We start from the raw sequence: 20,467 nt of genomic DNA, 5'->3' as shown, positions 1-20,467 counted from the left end.
TGTGGCATATCAAGATGCTGATCAGACAGCATGATTATCGCACAGGTGTGCCTTAGGCTGGCCACAATAAAAGGCCACTCAGAAATGTGCAGTTTTGCTTTATTGGGGGGGTCTGGGGGGGTCAGAAAACCAGTCAGTATCTGGTTTGACCACCATTTGCCTCACGCAGTGCAACACATCTCCATATGCATTTATATTTTTGTTCAGTGTATGTGTGTGTATATATATGTACGTATGTACATATATATATATATATATATATATACAGTACAGGCCAAAAGTTTGGACACACCTTCTCATTCAATGCGTTTTCTTTATTTTCATGACTATTTACATTGTAGATTCTCACTGAAGGCATCAAAACTATGAATGAACACATGTGGAGTTATGTACTTAAAAAAAGGTGAAATAACTGAAAACATGTTTTATATTCTAGTTTCTTCAAAATAGCCACCCTTTGCTCTGATTACTGCTTTGCACACTCTTGGCATTCTCTCCATGAGCTTCAAGAGGTAGTCACCTGAAATGGTTTCCACTTCACAGGTGTGCCTTATCAGGGTTAATTAGTGGAATTTCTTGCTTTATCAATGGGGTTGGGACCATCAGTTGTGCTGTGCAGAAGTCAGGTTAATACACAGCCGACAGCCCTATTGGACAACTGTTAAAATTCATATTATGGCAAGAACCAATCAGCTAACTAAAGAAAAACGAGTGGCCATCATTACTTTAAGAAATGAAGGTCAGTCAGTCCGGAAAATTGCAAAAACTTTAAATGTGTCCCCAAGTGGAGTCGCAAAAACCATCAAGCGCTACAACGAAACTGGCACACATGAGGACCGACCCAGGATAGGAAGACCAAGAGTCACCTCTGCTTCTGAGGATCAGTTCATCCGAGTCACCAGCCTCAGAAATCGCAAGTTAACAGCAGCTCAGATCAGAGACCAGATGAATGCCACACAGAGTTCTAGCAGCAGACCCATCTCTAGAACAACTGTTAAGAGGAGACTGCACGAATCAGGCCTTCATGGTCAAATAGCTGCTAGGAAACCACTGCTAAGGAGAGGCAACAAGCAGAAGAGATTTGTTTGGGCCAAGAAACACAAGGAATGGACATTAGACCAGTGGAAATCTGTGCTTTGGTCTGATGAGTCCAAATTTGAGATCTTTGCTTCCAACCGCCGTGTCTTTGTGAGACGCAGAAAAGGTGAACGGATGGATTCCACATGCCTGGTTCCCACTGTGAAGCATGGAGGAGGAGGTGTGATGGTGTGGGGGTGTTTTGCTGGTGACACTGTTGGGGATTTATTCAAAATTGAAGGCACACTGAACCAGCATGGCTACCACAGCATCCTGCAGCGACATGCCATCCCATCCGGTTTATGTTTAGTTGGACGATCATTTATTTTTCAACAGGACAATGACCCCAAACACACCTCCAGGCTGCGTAAGGGCTATTTGACCAAGAAGGAGAGTGATGGAGTGCTGCGGCAGATGACCTGGCCTCCACAGTCACTGGACCTGAACCCAATCGAGATGGTTTGGGGTGAGCTGGACCGCAGAGTGAAGGCAAAGGGGCCAACAAGTGCTAAACACCTCTGGGAACTCCTTCAAGACTGTTGGAAAACCATTTCAGGTGACTACCTCTTGAAGCTCATGGAGAGAATGCCAAGAGTGTGCAAAGCAGTAATCAGAGCAAAGGGTGGCTATTTTGAAGAAACTAGAATATAAAACATGTTTTCAGTTATTTCACTTTTTTTTGTTAAGTACATAACTCCACATGTGTTCATTCATAGTTTTGATGCCTTCAGTGAGAATCTACAATGTAAATAGTCATGAAAATAAAGAAAACGCATTGAATGAGAAGGTGTGTCCAAACTTTTGGCCTGTACTGTATATATAGCTTGTATAGTAGTATAGATTTACCTTCCTCTGAAAATTACTCAAAACACAGCCATCAACATCCAAACAGCTGGCAACATAAGTGAGTACACCCCACAGTGAACATGTCCAAATTGTGCCTCAGGTGTCAATATTTTGTGTGCCAGTCATTATTATCTAGCACTGCCTTAACCCTTTTAGGCATGGAATTCACCAGAGCTCACAGCTTGCTTCAGGAATCCTCTCCCACTCCTCCATGATGACATCATGGAGCAGATGGATGTGAAGCCACCTTGTGCTATACCCCACCTTCAGCTTGAGGATGCCCCACGGGTGCACAGGTGAGTTTAGGGCTGGAAACATACTTGGCCAGTCCATCACCTTCACCTTCAGCTTCCTCAGCAAGGCAGTTGTCATCTTCTAGGTGTGTTTTGGGTCAATATCATGTTGGAAAACTGCATTGCGGCTCAGTTTCTGAAGAGGGACGATCATGCTCTGCTTGGAATTCATGTTTCCCTAAATGAGCCGAGCTCCCCAGAGCCGGCAGCACTCATGCAGCCCCAAACCATGATGCTGCCACCACTATACTTGACTGTAGGCATGGGACAGTTGTCTTGGTGCTCTTTCAGCATGTATGGCACCTTGGTGAAGAGCAAGACAACTGTCCCTTGCCTACAGTGGTGGAGAGCAACTGCAGCGTCTGGCTCTAAAAACTGCAGCTGCCTCGCTCTCTCGGCTTTTGTAATATGTCAGAGCAAGTCGGATGAAGTCAGACACAAAACTAACCGGCATGCATTGTGCGCCAATCGCCGGTGATCGAATCTGGCTCATCTCGAATGAACCTATTGTTTTATTTTTTATCCTTGCAGCCTGCCTTGACATCATTACAGCCCCCATTAAAACCGTGAGTGGTTGGATTAATAGGGAGCTGGGACTCTACCCCCTTTTTTCACAGAAATTGAGCCATTTTTCTGTTGTGGCCGAGGGGTTAACGCGCATGCTCATGGCACAAATCATACTGCGCATGCGTACCTGCTTTAGACCCCATGATTGTAAGATCAATCCCCACTCAACCACAGCTTCTCCAGCTCACCTCAACAACAACAACACCACCTCTACAGTCGAGGCTACACCTCAACTGGACGACAGACAGGAACCCACAAACCTCTCTGCAGCACCCTGCTCATTTATTTCACAGCTTTCTTTTCAGCCACAAAACTCACAGCTCCCATCCTATCCTGACTGTTCATAGGCTCACATAGCTGCTGTTGGGGACTGCCACTTGCAATTAAACAACTCATTTAACTACACTTACAGCTGCTTGCTGATAGTTCCACTACATTCATGTTTGCACACTGATTCAAATACTAAAATTTGGCCCTTCCTTTTTGCATTGTCGTGTGTGTGTATGTGTGTGTGTGTGTGTCTGTCTGTCTGTCTGTCTGTCTGTCTCTCTCTCTCTCTCTCTTTCTCTCTCTCTCTTTCTCTCTCTGTGTGTCTGTGTGTGAAATCCTGCTTTTACCTGAGTGCACCAGTAATGATACAGTCATGGAATAATACATGATATAGTGTAGCAGTCACAGGGGGCATTTGTCTGCATCGTGTAGACTACACACAGTAGCAGGCTAATCTTTTATTTTCCTGATTATACTTAGATATTTTCACTGAAGTAACATAACTACAGCGCGGTCTTTGTACTTTTCCTTCAGTCAATGATATAAGTACGTCCTCCGCACTGTGGGCTTCTGATGGACATTGTTGCAGCCAAACAGCTCAGTTGTTCTCCAGTCCAGGGGAATTGCAATCTTTATTCACTGGACAAAACCAGGAAAATGTGTTGCCTTGCCCTTTATTCAAACATTTGAGCTTCTAATGATTTTTTTTTCCAAATGGTTGAAATGTTAGTTATTCACTTTTCAGCACTGCCCAACATGTCACTGACCATGTAACTGAATGTAGGCTATGTAAAAGGATACTGATTGTAGTGCTCCTTATAGTAAAGCAAAAATGTGTTCAGGTCTGGTTCAAAGAACTTCTTTGAAATTAATTGATGACGATCACTATCAATTCCCCCGACATGTGTCCCGCTCAAGTGCATTTACTCACACAGAGTGCACTTGTTCTTCACAGAGATGCTTGACTGTCTTTATTGCCAGCAGCCTAAATCTTGAAAGAGCGCCACCAGTCCATTGACTCCATCATGTGGTTGAAAATGGTACTGCAGCTCATTTCTCTCTGCCACCTTGCGCAGTGTTGATGACATTTGGATTCCATGACAGGAGAGGCCAAATCACAAACATAACAAAGCCATAAAATAATAAGATAAGATAAGATGTAGCCTACTTAACTGTCCCGAAAGAATTTTTGGGGGGCTAAAAGTCAGATACAGCTGCAACAATAGGCTACATACTAGACACCAACATATAGGCTACAGAACAAGACGGCAGAAAAAGTGCACAGTGACCAGTTACAGACAGCGAAGGTAAGTGTACACGAGGAAGTTATTGCACAGTGTCCCATATTACACACTATCAGGTATTGCACATGGTACAAGTAATACAAATAAATGAATAGCTAAAAGACTGGATAAACAAGAGAAAACACAATTAGGAGATAGAATGAATAAAAAACACAATAATAACCAGCAATAAAAAAAAAAATCTAGGTCTATAAAACCTAAAACCAGGAACTCAGTGACACAAAGAGTTACTTCAGGATTAAAAGAAAGGAAATGTAGATTAAGAATGCAAATTAGGGCAATGTCTAGAATCAATGTGATGTCTTGTGTTTCTTGCAGATAAAACAACTCAACAGTGCTACAGCTGATGTCTGTCACAAGTCAGTAAGAGAGGCAGAGTGTGTCAGACATGGAAATCGCCAGAGAAATAAAAAAAAAGTGATACATCACCCTGATTTCCTTTCAAAGATCATTGCTAAAATGTTCAGAACAGTTTTTGCTTGCTATCTTAGAAGTTACCTGGCTAACTGAGCAACCCTACTTGGTGCATATATCTATATCTATGTCTATATCTATCTATCTATCTATCTACATATATAATTTTATTTTGAGCTCCTTTTTCTTAGTAGTTTTAGTTACTAAAACTAGATTTCTCCCTAAGGTAGGCTGTAGTTCAACCTCTTCCAGTGAGAAGTAATTGGTTGGTTGTTAAATTAAGCTTTCAAAGTAGCTTCCCCAACGCTGCCGGGAGCTCTAGAACAAGTAGCCTACTGAATGAAGATGTTTTTTTTAGCCAACATGCCTCTGAGCCAAAGTGCTCAAAGAAAGTGGAAATTGACAGATATTCATTTCCACGACTCAACTCATCAGCTGATGAAGATGGTGTTTGAGGGAAATTTCCAGAGCAGTCTCTTAATTGGCCATGTTTTACTTTCTCAACAGACATTTGGGTGTTAATGGGTCGCTCTGACCAGACCGTGTAGCGTTAGACTATGTAGACCAAATACAATAATACTTTTCTTGTCGAGTCTGTTCTATGTGTTGTATTTCTATCCGCCGCCGCCGTGGAGCTTTCTGCGTCAAGTTTTCACTGTACAACTTTATTGTCCAAAACCGGAAGTCAAAACGAGCTACGTGTCAGGAAAAAAGGAGAATCATCTAAATGGGCGAAGCCGAGCGGACAGCCTGAGTCCAGCTGTCTGTGTTATTTGAGTTGTTTTTATTATTCGTTCGGAGATATATCTTACCACAGCATTGACATTACGGCTTCTTTTATTGTCAAGTGACGATGTTAACAAAATTTGAGACGAAGTCGGCCCGTGTCAAAGGTAAGAGTTTGCTAGCTGCAGTTAGCATATGCGCTACGATAAGCTAGCCAGCGTTATCCCGACTTAGTTATATATCCTTTTAAAGTTGTTTTTCAAATGAATTAATTGTTGCTTTTAATACCGTTATACACACCAATATCCAACTTAAAATCATTTATGTCAAGTCTTGTGTTTAAATGTTGTGATGTTGAACGGACACTGCCGGTACGTTGTTGTAGCTACCTTGCTAGCCTAACTAACCAGGCTAATGTTGCAGTATTTAGTTTAACTCGTCGGCGTGATGTGGTTCCGTTGTTGTTGTATCACAGTTAGAAAGCTGAAGTCTAATGACCTGTTTTCACCTGATGTTATGAAGTAGTTAATCAGCTGTTGTACATTTCAGGCCTCAGTTTCCATCCCAAGAGGCCATGGGTTCTCGCAAGTTTGCACAACGGAGTCATCCAGTTGTGGGACTATCGGATGTGCACACTGATAGACAAGTTTGACGAGCATGATGGTAAGGCAGCGATGTGACTGATCTAGCATGTTATTATTATTTAATCTTAAGCACTGTACTCTTGACATATATGTGATGTAACTGATGTGGCTTCGCCTACAGGCCCCGTCAGAGGGATTGATTTCCACAAACAGCAGCCTTTGTTTGTGTCTGGAGGAGATGATTACAAAATCAAGGTGAGACTGCTTTTGCACTTGGATGTTGCCATGTAGAATTGACATGAAGTGGAGAGGTTGTTCTGTGCCAGAAATGTTGTTTTGATGTATATTTCTCAATGTTACATGCATGTATGCCCATATCACAGCAAATGATCTACTTAAAAGTCTCTAACTTCAATGTTATACACACATTATTCCATATGATTATTGTATTACATCAATGAACTTGACCTATACTGTATGTGATGAGTAAATAATCCTATTCTGACCAGGTGTGGAACTACAAGTTGAGACGCTGCCTCTTCACTCTCCTTGGACACCTCGACTACATCAGAACCACCTTCTTCCACCATGTGGGTTTTTCTTAAACTTCAAAAATACATCTACTTCTACCTCCTAACTATTTCATCACTGATTTGAGGGTACAGAGTGACAAACAATCATCCATGCAAAAAAAGTAAATCTGAAATGAATGAATAAATCATAATTTCCCATTCTGTAGGAGTACCCCTGGATTCTGAGTGCCTCAGATGACCAGACTATTCGCATCTGGAACTGGCAGTCCAGGACCTGCGTCTGGTAAAACACACTGGAGTTTTCTCTAAATTGAGAAACACAATTTATATCTTACTGTTTAGTGATATGAATTAATAAAAAAAAAAAGGGCCTTTACTTTAATTTAATATCTTGCACAAAATGTTAAGGAAAGCATTATGATGATCATTGTTACTACCCTTAAAATAAAATATGAAGATAATCTATATCAAATTCTGAATATATCCCATTTTTCCTCCTTATCCACAGTGTGCTGACAGGCCATAATCACTATGTGATGTGTGCCCAGTTCCATCCAGCTGAGGACCTAGTGGTGTCAGCCAGTCTGGACCAGACAGTGCGAGTGTGGGATATTTCTGGTGAGGGCCTGGGGTCGGCTGACCAGAGGACAGTGGGCTGTGTTGAGGAAGGGTTTGGAGGGTAGAGTGGTATGAAGGATGAGGAAGAAGCAGGAAGAGGATGAATGTCAAATCCTACACCACCTCTTCTTCCTCTCCTACTTGTAGAGGACAAATCTGTATGGGCTGTTTTCAGACACACCTCTCCCTTCAAGAAAGAGAGAAAGACAGGAAGATAGATGTTTTACCAGAACAAATTTATAATGTAGTATTTGTGAATGAAATACTGCACTGTAAATACGAGTTCTGTATGAAGCAATAGTTTACAGATCAGAGATTGGGTCAGAGACATGGTTAAAAAAGCTAAAAAAAAAAAAAAAAAAAATAGGAAATGGGAGGTGTGTCTATGCCTTTGCATGCTCTTAAAATGTCGAATTGTCGACAGCATTTCTTGCTTCCTGTTTCTTGTCTTCCTACTAACAAAACCATTGACTTGTGTCTACTATCACTTTCTTACCTGTGAACATGCTTAAGATGTTGCTCTGTGTCTGTCTCCTGTCCGCGGGATTTGATTTGCTTTCACATTTTCTAGCATAGAGCTTGACTGCATTTATACATACAGCTTTTATGAACTCCTGCATAATATGACATCATAGCAAGGCGTAGAACTTAAATGCTTGACTCACCATGTTACATGCACGGCACCCATTTAACATCAAAGGCCGGGTCACTTCGCACTCATACTTTTATTATAGGAAGTCCATACTGCTTCCCCATACTGTTATTTTTTTTTTCATTGATATAAAATGCATTAAGAAAAACAGCCGTCACTATTAACCAGTTTGAAAGCTTATCTTTTCTAAACTTAAACTTCTTTAGTACTGATTTTCATATGTATTTATACCACTGGCATGACATAGCACGGCTGGCTCTTTTACTTAAAATATAACATGAAATATACGACAGCGTTTATATTTCTCATGGCAAAAGCCCACAACTTTTCTCCTAACCCATAACTGTGACATGTCGAATTCATTACCTCTGCATGACATTTAACTTCTGTGCAGAACCATGCATGAGGCTCTAAGAAAACAAAAAAACCCCTCATAATATTCTTGACATCCAACGCCCCATCAGAGCACGTCTTTACAATGCCAAACACCACCCACCCCACCCCCATCAGCCAAGTCCACGCGCTCCCTGTATCCCATGCTCTCCCTGGAAACATCCACACCTGCACATGGGTTCCTAGTTTCATTTCTGTGCCCCTGTGTCATCTCTCTGTGCTGTTGAACCACTGTTCACCGCATTGTTTTAACTGGGCAGGAATCATGAATGCAAGCTATGTTTTCTCAGGCTTTTTTCCCCTCCTCTTATTTGAGTCTAGGAGGTAATCGGTGTCTTTCACTGCTGTCCAATCAAATCATAAATAACTGTGATTTTTCTTCTATATACAAGAGATTCATTAACCCAATCCACAGCACTCTTACAACCATGATTGTTTCCAGACTCAAGTTAGGGGGGTATGAGAGAGCAGAGGTTGTGTTGGTGTGTTTCGACCCTGCGTGTGTGTTCAGTAGTCCAACAGTCCTCATAATTTCCCTCCATTGCCTCTCCTCTCATGATTTTGCTTCATATTTCATTCCTTAAATCATATGTGTCTTGTGTTATATCTCTGTCTTCTTCCCTTGTACTGTGGTTGTGCCTTGTGTAACATGAATATGGCTCCTTCCTTGCACGCGATGCCCTGAATGTTGGTTCCAGGTCTGAGGAAGAAGAACCTGTCTCCAGGAGCTGTGGAGACAGAGGTGCGCGGCATCTCTGGTGTTGACTTGTTCGGTGCCTCGGATGCTGTTGTCAAGCATGTCCTTGAGGTGAGCAGTGAGTTTCACATGTATGATTCAGTCTGATATGTTGTGAAGTTGAGTCCTTAACAACCTTTTACATTTACAGGTAAGTGACAGAAATTTCTTCACCTGTCCACTGGAAACCTCTGTTTAAAATGCGTTTATTTGAGCTCATTGGTGTTCAGGGAGAAGATTATGCTAAAAATAACTGTTGTTTCCTTTCCACTGAAAAGCCGGAGAGAAACAAGGTTAGCATTGTATAAAGATTTTTCCAAATCGGCACTGACTTTAAAGATTCAGTACTGTTCATGGAAAATACTACCAAAATGAGTTTTTAGGCTTAATGTAACAAATGTAGGCAGTTTTCTAAATTACATCACATTCTTCTGTGTGTTTTTGAGTCATTACTTTTAAAGGTCAAGACATGTCCAGCCTAAGGAAATAAAATTACAACACCTGGGTTGGGTTTTAACATCAATACCAGTGGCATGTCATCCAATAAAAGCAATGAAAAATTGGGACACAGTCACACAGTCATCTTTGTACTTCTCCACCTCTGATGGAGGTGTCGTGGAGGTGACAAGGAATGACTATTTTAATCATTTACGGATTCGGTAATTTAACTTTACAGAGCCTTCTTAATAAACATTATAATTTTTTTCCATAATTCTGAGAAGGAAAATATCCACTAGAAATTAATTTTATTTTGGTTTTAGTTTATGCTTTACACTTTTTTCCCAGATAGTGCAGTTAGTGTTTTAGTGTTCAGAAAGAGTCCAGTATTCAGCCTCAGTGTTGGCACAGTTGTTGGATGTTTGGATTTGTGTCACATGACTTTGTGTACATGTGTCCAGGGTCATGACCGTGGGGTCAACTGGGCTGCCTTCCATCCCACCATGCCTCTCATTGTGTCTGGAGCTGACGACAGGCAGGTCAAGATCTGGAGAATGAATGGTATGTGATGCAATGTTAGTAAATGGTTATCAACAATCTGCTGCACGGAGTCCATCATAGCTTCACGCTTCATGATTTTCTTTTTCTCCTTTCTTTTTTGTCACTCACATTTAAAATAAAAGCAAGGGCCCATTATAAATGTTAATTGAAGTTATGCTTGTCACCTAGCATGGTACAGCAATGACAACACATCATGTTTACATGCATCTTTTACTTCATCACAGCATCATTATTATGCTAAGTGCTTGATATTGTAATTACTTCTGTGTCATGCAGTAAGATGGAATTGAATGAAATTATCATTTATTAGATATGTGTGTAGTTTGTTAATTGGCTGATGATGCTAAGTGACAAAGTTATTGTTACATCCCTATGGATGCTGAAGTGTAATATGCACTGAAAGACTTTCATCAACAGTTACTTATGTCAGTAGTTGTTTCCACTTGTATCATCTTCCTCACTGCATTTTGAAGAAAATGCACTAATGTTGCACTAAATATTTTAGTAAGTGCATTACATGTGACTATGCAGTGTAGATCTATATTTTTAATATGCTGATTTACAAATGTTGATTTTTTTTTTTTTTCTTTTCCCAACTGCTGATTCAATAGTTTGGTTTTCTCAATACCTGGTGTTAACATTTCTCTTGTGTCTTTCTCCACCCTCTTCTCTGGTCTCTTTCTCCCATGGTCCAGAATCCAAGGCCTGGGAGCTGGATACGTGCCGTGGTCACTACAACAACGTGTCCTGTGCTGTCTTCCACCCACGCCAGGAGCTCATCCTGTCCAACTCTGAGGACAAGAGCATCCGGGTGTGGGATATGTCCAAGAGGACTGGAGTACAGACCTTCCGAAGGGACCACGATCGCTTCTGGGTGCTGGGGGCTCACCCAAACCTCAACTTGTTTGCTGCTGGTAGGTGGTGACACTGGTCTGTATTTGTACCCATCTCGCAAAGTCAAGGGGAGTCTTATTTCCTGCTTTAAAATATCCAGCTTATGATGTTGTTGTTAGAGTATGAAAGTTTCCAAATCGTCCTGCCTCAAAATAATTATGTCATGCTAGGGAAGATGCACTCACAGCTGAAATTTTGGTTACTTCCCATTTCAGTAAAGATGGCGCCCTCCTCCTACAGCAGAGGGGCTTACACATTTAGATCTCTGATGTGTAACTGTTGAACATGTGACAATTGGAATGAAAGATTGTCTGTGTGTCCTTCAGGTCATGACAGCGGCATGATTGTGTTTAAGCTGGAGCGTGAGCGTCCAGCATACGCTGTGCACGGCAACATGCTGTACTACGTCAAGGACCGTTTCCTCCGCCAGCTGGACTTCAACAGCAGCAAGGACACTGCTGTCATGCAGCTACGCAGGTAGGTCACTCATTTTATTTTTATTTTTTATTGTGTATCCATTTTACTCGCCCTGACCAATTTAAGACTTTTGTTGTTCTACTTTAAGTATTTGTAACCAGTAAATGTAACATGCTATGTTTTATATATTTTCTTTTTTTCTAGTGGGTCCAAGTTCCCAGTGTTCAGCATGTCTTACAACCCTGCTGAGAATGCTGTCCTGCTCTGCACTGTAAGTATCTCTCATTTCAAACACACATTAATCCCTTACTGGTATATACAGTTGCTTAAATTCTTTTTTTCCCCCATATATTTTATGTAATGCTCTTTATCTCCTGCAGAGGGCGACCAACCTGGAGAACAGCACCTATGACCTGTACTCTATTCCCAAAGAAAGCGACTCTCAGAACCCTGATGGTAAAGAAACACCTCACTAAAGTTATACTTGTTTTCCTCAGATGTTGCTCCATAAACAGTCATTTACTTGTCATTCATATTGTACTTTTCTGGCGTTATTATGTGATTTGTTATATGTGATGTTTTGCTTTCTACTGTAACATTGGTGTTCATTTGTGACACTGTAAGGTGTTGATTGGATGCCAACAAATTGGATCCCTTTAAATATACCGGGTACATAGTGACAAAAGTTACACAGAATCTGTCTATTTCTCAGCACCGGAGGGGAAGAGGTCCTCTGGTCTAACTGCAGTCTGGGTGGCCAGGAACAGATTTGCCGTTCTGGACCGTATGCACTCTGTAAGTCCATTTGCAGGAATAGAAAGAAGGAACAATTTTGAAAGAGAGCAGTTATATCTTAACAAGGATTTCATCTTGTAAAGTTGGGGAATCATGACAAACTTTGATAAAAAAAAACATTCCCTTTCCATTTGTAGCTGCTGATCAAGAACCTGAAGAATGAAATTGTAAAGAAGGTACAGGTGCCAAGCTGCGAGGAAATCTTCTATGCCGGGACAGGCTCTCTGCTGCTGCGCGATGCCGATGGTGTCACGCTGTTCGACGTGCAGCAGAAACGCTCTCTGGCCACTGTAAAGATTGCCAAGGTCAAGTACGTGGTGTGGAGTGCTGACACCAGCCACGTAGCTCTGCTGGCTAAACATGGTGGGTAGATAAGATAATTATCTGTAGGTACAGACAGGACACTTATCGCATTGTCACAGTATCTTTATCTTCCTCTGTCCTCTATACTTGTTTGTTCTGCTAGCGCTGAGGCTCTGAAACATCACTGAGACATTATTCCTTGTTGGATAATATTAGCATAACCAGAAGCAGGCACGAATTTGATTTCATCTATGCTTTTATTGGAAGGCTGTTAAAATATTATAGTGATAATCCACTTTACCACAGTAAAGCAAAACAGACACATTTTTGTTACTCCAGATGCATTGGATTTTATTGTTCTGCATCAAATTGTGCTTAAAAGTCTAAATATCTTTTACAAAGAAGGGGATGCCATGTTGAATGGATTTAGTTTGTGAAAGATTTATTTGTGAATGTTGGTTAAAAGCATCAATTAGCAGTTTATGGAAAGCCTTATTACAGCAAATTAATTTAACTTGAAAATGATCCTGCTATTGGTTTAAACAAGACCACTAATGTCGGATTGCTCTTGGCCAGAGTCTAAATCTCCTTTGCTGTCTTTTTCGTCCCTCAGCCATCATGATTTGCAACCGTAAGCTGGAGAGTCTGTGCAACATTCATGAGAACATCAGAGTGAAGAGTGGAGCCTGGGACGAGAGTGGAGTCTTCATCTACACCACCTCCAACCACATCAAATATGCCCTTACCTCTGGGTATGTGCTGCTTTAAAAAAAACAGTTAAAATAGGTCTGTTATCAGTCAGGTACACTGCGTCTGCTTTGAAAAGGCCAAAGCAAAAGATACAAACACTCAACTGTTGGTTTAACTTTGATCAGTAAACTAGATATGTATAACTGCACAAGGTGCTGTTGAGTTGGTGGAGTAATTACTGGAAGTGTAGATGAATGAAGTCAAAATGTACCAGACTGGTGGTGGGCACACATTTTCCACTCATTGTCATCACTGACCTGATTTTAGAGATAAAAACATCTTTTTATAGTGCAAAGTAATCAGCAGCTAGGACTACATGCTGCTGGTTGCTTTCATTTGTTCACATATTTAATTTGTCCACATATTTAACTTTATATATAACATGATTTATGAAAACATAAAATAAAGTTTGCTTTCCCAAACAAAGAAACCTGCAACATTAAAGGTTTGACATTTCAAAGAGCAGAATGCCCCACACATCAGCTGGTGATGGGGGATTTTCTGAAAACATCTAACACAGTACTTTGACTGTGTTTCTCTGTAGTGATCATGGCATCATCAGAACCCTGGACCTGCCCATCTATGTGACCCGTGTGAGAGGAAACAGTGTTTACTGCCTAGACAGGGAGTGCAGGCCTCGTGTCCTCACCATTGACCCCACTGAGTACCGCTTTAAACTGGCCCTGGTCAACCGCAAATATGATGAGGTGGGTCTGTGGAGATCACTGTGTTTGTGAAGTAACTATTACAGTATACTGTAATTGATTCTTGCTTTTTTTTCCCTTAAGACATTTTTGACCTCTCAAACTTTGTACTGGCAAGTATTAAGTTTCCAAATGCTGGCTTTGACACCATTCCTCTTATTGTTGTTCCTCCAGGTGCTCCACATGGTGCGTAATGCCAAGCTGGTGGGCCAGTCCATCATCGCCTACCTGCAGAAGAAGGGTTACCCTGAGGTGGCACTGCACTTTGTCAAAGATGAGAAGACACGTTTCAGTCTGGCTCTGGAGTGTGGAAACATTGAGGTGAGCTGCTGCTGTGCAAACTGTATGATTAGGACTCTTTTTCTTGTTTACAACATGCACTTTTCCTGAACTCTGTTTTTGCACATTAGTAGACATGTTGCTATATTTCTTATAAACCAGCATTTGCTCCATAAATATTTCAGCTCCTCAAGCTCTAGCTTGGATTGTCCCATCTGCTGTCTGGTTCATTTTTGCATGAGACCCAGGTTCAAGTACACTTTTTTAAACTTGTTTTTTTTCTGTACCTTCAGGTCGCTCTGGAGGCAGCCAAGGCCCTGGATGAGCGCAGCTGCTGGGAGCGTCTGGGTGAAGCGGCACTGCTGCAGGGTCACCACCAGGTCGTGGAAATGTGCTACCAGAGGACGAAGAACTTTGACAAGCTCACCTTCCTCTACCTCATCACTGGCAACTTGGCCAAGCTGCGCAAGATGATGAAGATCGGTGAGAGATGGAGAAATTTTTTTATATTGTGCCAAAGATGTGGGGATGTGATTGGAGGTTTGTGTGTCTTTTATGTCAGTGAACTTGTATCTAATATTTGTGTACACTTTGTTTGTAGCTGAGATCAGGAAGGACATGAGTGGTCACTATCAGGCAGCTCTCTACTTGGGAGATGTCAGTGAGAGGGTCCGCATCCTGAAGAACTGTGGGCAAAGTGAGTTCAAGCGTCACCTTCCTCATCTATTCATTTATATTTTCTCTGTTTTGCTAACTTTTTTGGGCTTATTTCTTTTTAATAAAATGTGAGAAATACTCAGATTAAATCCTTAATTTCTACCACATCACAGTTGTGCTTACCAAAACAGTGTTGTTGTTTTAATTGTAAGCAATGTAACAAGAGGCCAACATGTATACCTACTTGTGTGCATGTTTCCAGAGTCTCTAGCTTACCTGACTGCAGCCACTCATGGGCTGGATGAAGAGGCTGAGGCACTAAAGGAGACCTTTGACCCAGAAAAGGAGACGGTGTGTTAAGAAAAAAACATTCTGTGTACCTTCATACACACAACATAGACAACCATAACATGCAGTCTGAAACACAAGCCTTCATTATGTTTTGATTAAAGTAATGGTGGATCTGATGTCTTGTAGGTGCCAGAGGTTGATCCCAATGCACAGCTGCTGCAGCCTCCTCCACCCATCAACCCTCTCGACACCAACTGGCCTCTGCTCACTGTATCAAAGGGCTTCTTTGAGGGAGCTATTGCAGCAAAGGGTGAGTCTGCAGTCCTGACAGATACAAAAACTGTATTTAATCACAATGCATATACTATATATACATACCAATATATAAAGAGTGTACCAGTGAGAAGTGTTTTCCAAGTGTTGTATGTCAAAATAAAATGAAATGACTTTTATAAGTTGTGAAAACCTGCAGCAGAGTAAGAGCAGTGTTTTTTTCTGTTGTAGGTAAGGCAGGTCAGATGGCTGCCGACCTTGACATGGACGCCCCAGGAGGTGAGGGCTGGGGAGACGATGCAGAGCTTCAGCTGGATGAAGGTAAATTCAGTGTAACTTAAACAGTATTTTAAAACTGACCTTTCAGTGGGAGCATTGGTTCACATCATCAATATGACATTGTTGTATAAATTGATATTTATCTTGTCCCATCTTTCTCTGTCTCTCAGATGGCTTCATGGATGCTCAGGAAGGATTTGGGGAAGAAGGGGGAATCAAAGAGGAGGGAGGAGGCTGGGAGGTGGAGGAAGACCTGGACCTTCCTCCAGAGCTGGTGAGAGGAGCTACATCATTGCAAATCTGACAACCAATAGAACAGGATTACCATTAGACACAAGCAGTGTTGATTTTAGTTGTGACCCTAAAGGAAGTGAAACAGGCCACCAATCTTCCAAATTCTCTTATTGCTGTAGCTAAACGTTGTACTGACAAGTATTGCGCTCTGCTACAACATAACAGTAAATTTCTTATTACATTATCTGTCTCTCATCCATCAGGACATGCCGGCTGGTGGAGGTGGTGGAGCAGAAGATGGCTTCTTTGTCCCACCTACTAAGGGCATGAGTCCCACACAGATGTGGTGCAACAACTCCCAGCTGCCAGTCGATCACATCTTGGCTGGCTCTTTCGAAACTGCCATGAGAGTATGTACACAGTTTGATTTTGATTTCCTACATGTGTTTTTTTTTTTTTTTAAAGATATAAACACAGACTGAATAGCAGTGTTGTAATGTTAATTCTAGCATTATACTGTCATTTACTGTTCTCCTTTTTGTACCACAGTTGCTCCATGACCAGGTAGGAGTTGTAAACTTCGACCCCTACAAGTCACTGTTCATGCAGACACTGTCCAGAGGCCGCACCTGTTACCTGGGGCTGCCTTCCCTGCCCTGCCTGCGTGGCCATCCCCAGAGAAACTGGAAGGTACAGCTGATTTTTTTTTTTGTCATCTCTTAGTAAGATTCACAGTGTGTTCTATTCCTGCTTTCCTGCCTCTGATCACTCTGTTAGTAAATGTTAATATATACAAATATTTTAATTTTCTAGGACTGTGGCGCAAAGCAAGGACTGCCTGCTGTGGGCCTGCGCCTCTCCGACCTCATCGCCCGCCTGCAGCAGTGCTACCAGCTGACTACGTCTGGGCGCTTTGAAGAAGCTGTTGAGCGCTTCAGAGTCATCCTGCTGTCTGTACCTCTGCTGGTGGTTGATAACAAGCAGGAGATTGCAGAGGTGAGCATCAAACCAGCTGATAATCATAGCCAAGCTTATTTGTCATGCAAACCCATGTGCGGCTGCAGGTTGTGTATTTGGCAAATATACCTAAATATATTTAGAAGTTTGACATTATTAAATGTATTGGTTGTGACTGGGATGTGTGTGTGTGTGTTTCAGGCTCAGCAGCTGATAACAATTTGTAGGGAGTACATAGTGGGTCTGACCATGGAGACGGAGAGGAAGAAGTTGCCTAAAGACACATTGGACCAGCAGAAGAGGCTGTGTGAGGTAAATATCTGGCCTTCTGTGTTGTAGACCATCTCTAAATCTACCAAGATGTCTACAAAGTGATCATTTTCATACCTCTATTTCATTCTTAAGCCTAATTGTCCTCTGTGTGTGTCTTTTCCCTACAGATGGCTGCGTATTTCACTCACTGTAATCTCCAGCCAGTCCATATGGTGCTGGTGCTGCGCACAGCACTGAACCTCTTCTTCAAACTGCGTAACTTCAAGACAGCTGCAGGCTTTGCTCGACGCCTGCTCGAGCTGGGGCCGAAGCCAGATGTTGCACAGCAGGTCAGTTATGTGATATCCACAGCTTCATTTAGTGTTTTCAGTTTTAATTTGTCACAGCTATACTGTTTTACCATCTCTTACCATCATGTTAAATCTCTTCCTGCTGTTCAGACCCGCAAGATTTTGGCAGCCTGTGAGAAGACCCTCACAGATGCCCACCAGTTGAACTACGACCCCCACAATCCATTCGACCTGTGTGCCGCCTCCTTCGTCCCTCTGTACCGTGGACGCCCTGTTGAGAAGTGCCCTCTGTCTGGAGCCTGCTACTGTCCTACTTACAAAGGCCAAATCTGCAGGGTCACACAGGTAGGTCGAGACTAGGGACAGCCATGTGCAACTGCAGTCAACCTGAAAAGCTCTTCAAAGTAGTAGACCATCAGAGTCACAATGGTATATAGAGAGAATAGTTTAAATAGTAGTAATAAGTACACAATTTAAAAGCAAATTTTACAGAGTTAATGAACTTAATCACATACAGTACAGGCCAAAAGTTTGGACACACCTTCTCATTCAATGCGTTTTCTTTATTTTCATGACTATTTACATTGTAGATTCTCACTGAAGGCATCAAAACTATGAATGAACACATGTGGAGTTATGTACTTAACAAAAAAAGGTGAAATAACTGAAAACATGTTTTATATTCTAGTTTCTTCAAAATAGCCACCCTTTGCTCTGATTACTGCTTTGCACACTCTTGGCATTCTCTCCATGAGCTTCAAGAGGTAGTCACCTGAAATGGTTTTCCAACAGTCTTGAAGGAGTTCCCAGAGGTGTTTAGCACTTGTTGGCCCCTTTGCCTTCACTCTGCGGTCCAGCTCACCCCAAACCATCTCGATTGGGTTCAGGTCCGGTGACTGTGGAGGCCAGGTCATCTGCCGCAGCACTCCATCACTCTCCTTCTTGGTCAAATAGCCCTTACACAGCCTGGAGGTGTGTTTGGGGTCATTATCCTGTTGAAAAATAAATGATCGTCCAACTAAACGCAAACCGGATGGGATGGCATGTCGCTGCAGGATGCTGTGGTAGCCATGCTGGTTCAGTGTGCCTTCAATTTTGAATAAATCCCCAACAGTGTCACCAGCAAAACACCCCCACACCATCACACCTCCTCCTCCATGCTTCACAGTGGGAACCAGGCATGTGGAATCCATCCGTTCACCTTTTCTGCGTCTCACAAAGACACGGCGGTTGGAAGCAAAGATCTCAAATTTGGACTCATCAGACCAAAGCACAGATTTCCACTGGTCTAATGTCCATTCCTTGTGTTTCTTGGCCCAAACAAATCTCTTCTGCTTGTTGCCTCTCCTTAGCAGTGGTTTCCTAGCAGCTATTTGACCATGAAGGCCTGATTCGCGCAGTCTCCTCTTAACAGTTGTTCTAGAGATGGGTCTGCTGCTAGAACTCTGTGTGGCATTCATCTGGTCTCTGATCTGAGCTGCTGTTAACTTGCGATTTCTGAGGCTGGTGACTTGGATGAACTGATCCTCAGAAGCAGAGGTGACTCTTGGTCTTCCTTTCCTGGGTCGGTCCTCATGTGTGCCAGTTTCGTTGTAGCGCTTGATGGTTTTTGCGACTCCACTTGGGGACACATTTAAAGTTTTTGCAATTTTCCGGACTGACTGACCTTCATTTCTTAAAGTAATGATGGCCACTCGTTTTTCTTTAGTTAGCTGATTGGTTCTTGCCATAATATGAATTTTAACAGTTGTCCAATAGGGCTGTCGGCTGTGTATTAACCTGACTTATGCACAGCACAACTGATGGTCCCAACCCCATTGATAAAGCAAGAAATTCCACTAATTAACCCTGATAAGGCACACCTGTGAAGTGGAAACCATTTCAGGTGACTACCTCTTGAAGCTCATGGAGAGAATGCCAAGAGTGTGCAAAGCAGTAATCAGAGCAAAGGGTGGCTATTTTGAAGAAACTAGAATATAAAACATGTTTTCAGTTATTTCACCTTTTTTTAAGTACATAACTCCACATGTGTTCATTCATAGTTTTGATGCCTTCAGTGAGAATCTACAATGTAAATAGTCATGAAAATAAAGAAAACGCATTGAATGAGAAGGTGTGTCCAAACTTTTGGCCTGTACTGTAAGTTGAATACTGATATTTATTTATTCCTTGTGTGGTATCTGTGGATAAGGACGATGCATTTGTGAACGCCTTAATTTAGTAACAAATTGTAATACCCATTTGTAAATCTCGTTTTTAATTCTTGGTCAGAAAAACACACATTGAGACTCATTTCTCTGCATTAAAAAAAGACAATGGAGAGGACTCACAAGAACAGCCTGAAATACAATAAAGTATTAAAATGTTAAAGTGTCTGTGTCCCTGCTGTCACTGCAGCAGTGAGTTATTATCTTGTTCGTTGTTCACTCCTTGTAACCTCTAACCTTTAATTTCACCTTATTTTTTAGGTGACAGAGATTGGTAAGGATGTGATCGGTCTGCGCGTCAGTCCCCTTCAGTTCCGCTAAGAGGATATGGAGAAGAAAAAGACAAACAAATCAACACTTACTCTGAGGAAATAATACAGTTATTGACATGAGAAATAAAATAGATATGTTTGTTTGATCACAGTGATATATTAAACCTCTTTATTCCTTTTAACGATCTTATTTCATGTATTACCTGTTCTGCAAAAACTATTCCTTGTAACTTCTGCAATGTCACCTCTGTGCTGTGGCTTTATTAGAGCTGTAAACCTGTTATGTCTTTTCTGACTTGTATGGGATGAATAAATAAAAGTGAGCAACACTGCTTTGTGTATCTGCGGGGAAATGAAAATAAAAATACTTCTATCAATGGAAATGCAGTGGGCGTGCTTTGTTTTTGATGTGGTATGTGGGCACAGATTTATGGCCAATGCTACTGAAGGATGATAGTTTTATTGCATATATAAAAGTGGTTTCAGAATATCAAAAGTGCACCAAGGGCTGAGTCATGACCCATGAGGGAAGTAAGAAGTACACAGTTGACTCATTCCTTAGTTGGCAGTTGTCCCCTTT

General features: G+C 41.8%; 1 protein-coding gene across 1 annotated transcript; it reads left to right on the top strand.

Moving 5' to 3' along the window:
- The first annotated feature begins 5,451 nt into the window (after nt 1–5,451).
- copa (COPI coat complex subunit alpha) lies at nt 5,452–20,270 on the top strand. Its single transcript, XM_049598126.1, has 30 exons — nt 5,452–5,664; nt 6,047–6,160; nt 6,263–6,336; nt 6,591–6,671; nt 6,821–6,897; nt 7,123–7,232; nt 8,976–9,085; nt 9,913–10,012; nt 10,708–10,926; nt 11,233–11,383; nt 11,528–11,594; nt 11,704–11,779; nt 12,036–12,118; nt 12,256–12,481; nt 13,035–13,173; nt 13,716–13,878; nt 14,050–14,196; nt 14,448–14,637; nt 14,756–14,851; nt 15,074–15,162; nt 15,289–15,412; nt 15,607–15,696; nt 15,825–15,928; nt 16,152–16,298; nt 16,438–16,578; nt 16,702–16,884; nt 17,047–17,157; nt 17,286–17,447; nt 17,559–17,753; nt 19,877–20,270. The coding sequence occupies exons 1-30, from the start codon at nt 5,625–5,627 to the stop codon at nt 19,934–19,936; spliced, it is 3,669 nt and encodes a 1,222-aa protein (XP_049454083.1). The 5' UTR covers nt 5,452–5,624; the 3' UTR covers nt 19,937–20,270.
- The last annotated feature ends 197 nt before the right edge of the window (nt 20,271–20,467 follow it).

The sequence above is a fragment of the Epinephelus fuscoguttatus genome, linkage group LG15, assembly GCF_011397635.1.
Source record: "Epinephelus fuscoguttatus linkage group LG15, E.fuscoguttatus.final_Chr_v1".
In the NCBI taxonomy this organism is placed as follows: Eukaryota; Metazoa; Chordata; class Actinopteri; order Perciformes; family Serranidae; genus Epinephelus; species Epinephelus fuscoguttatus.
Note: the sequence above shows the minus strand (reverse complement) of the source record. Positions and strands in the feature narration are given on the sequence as shown.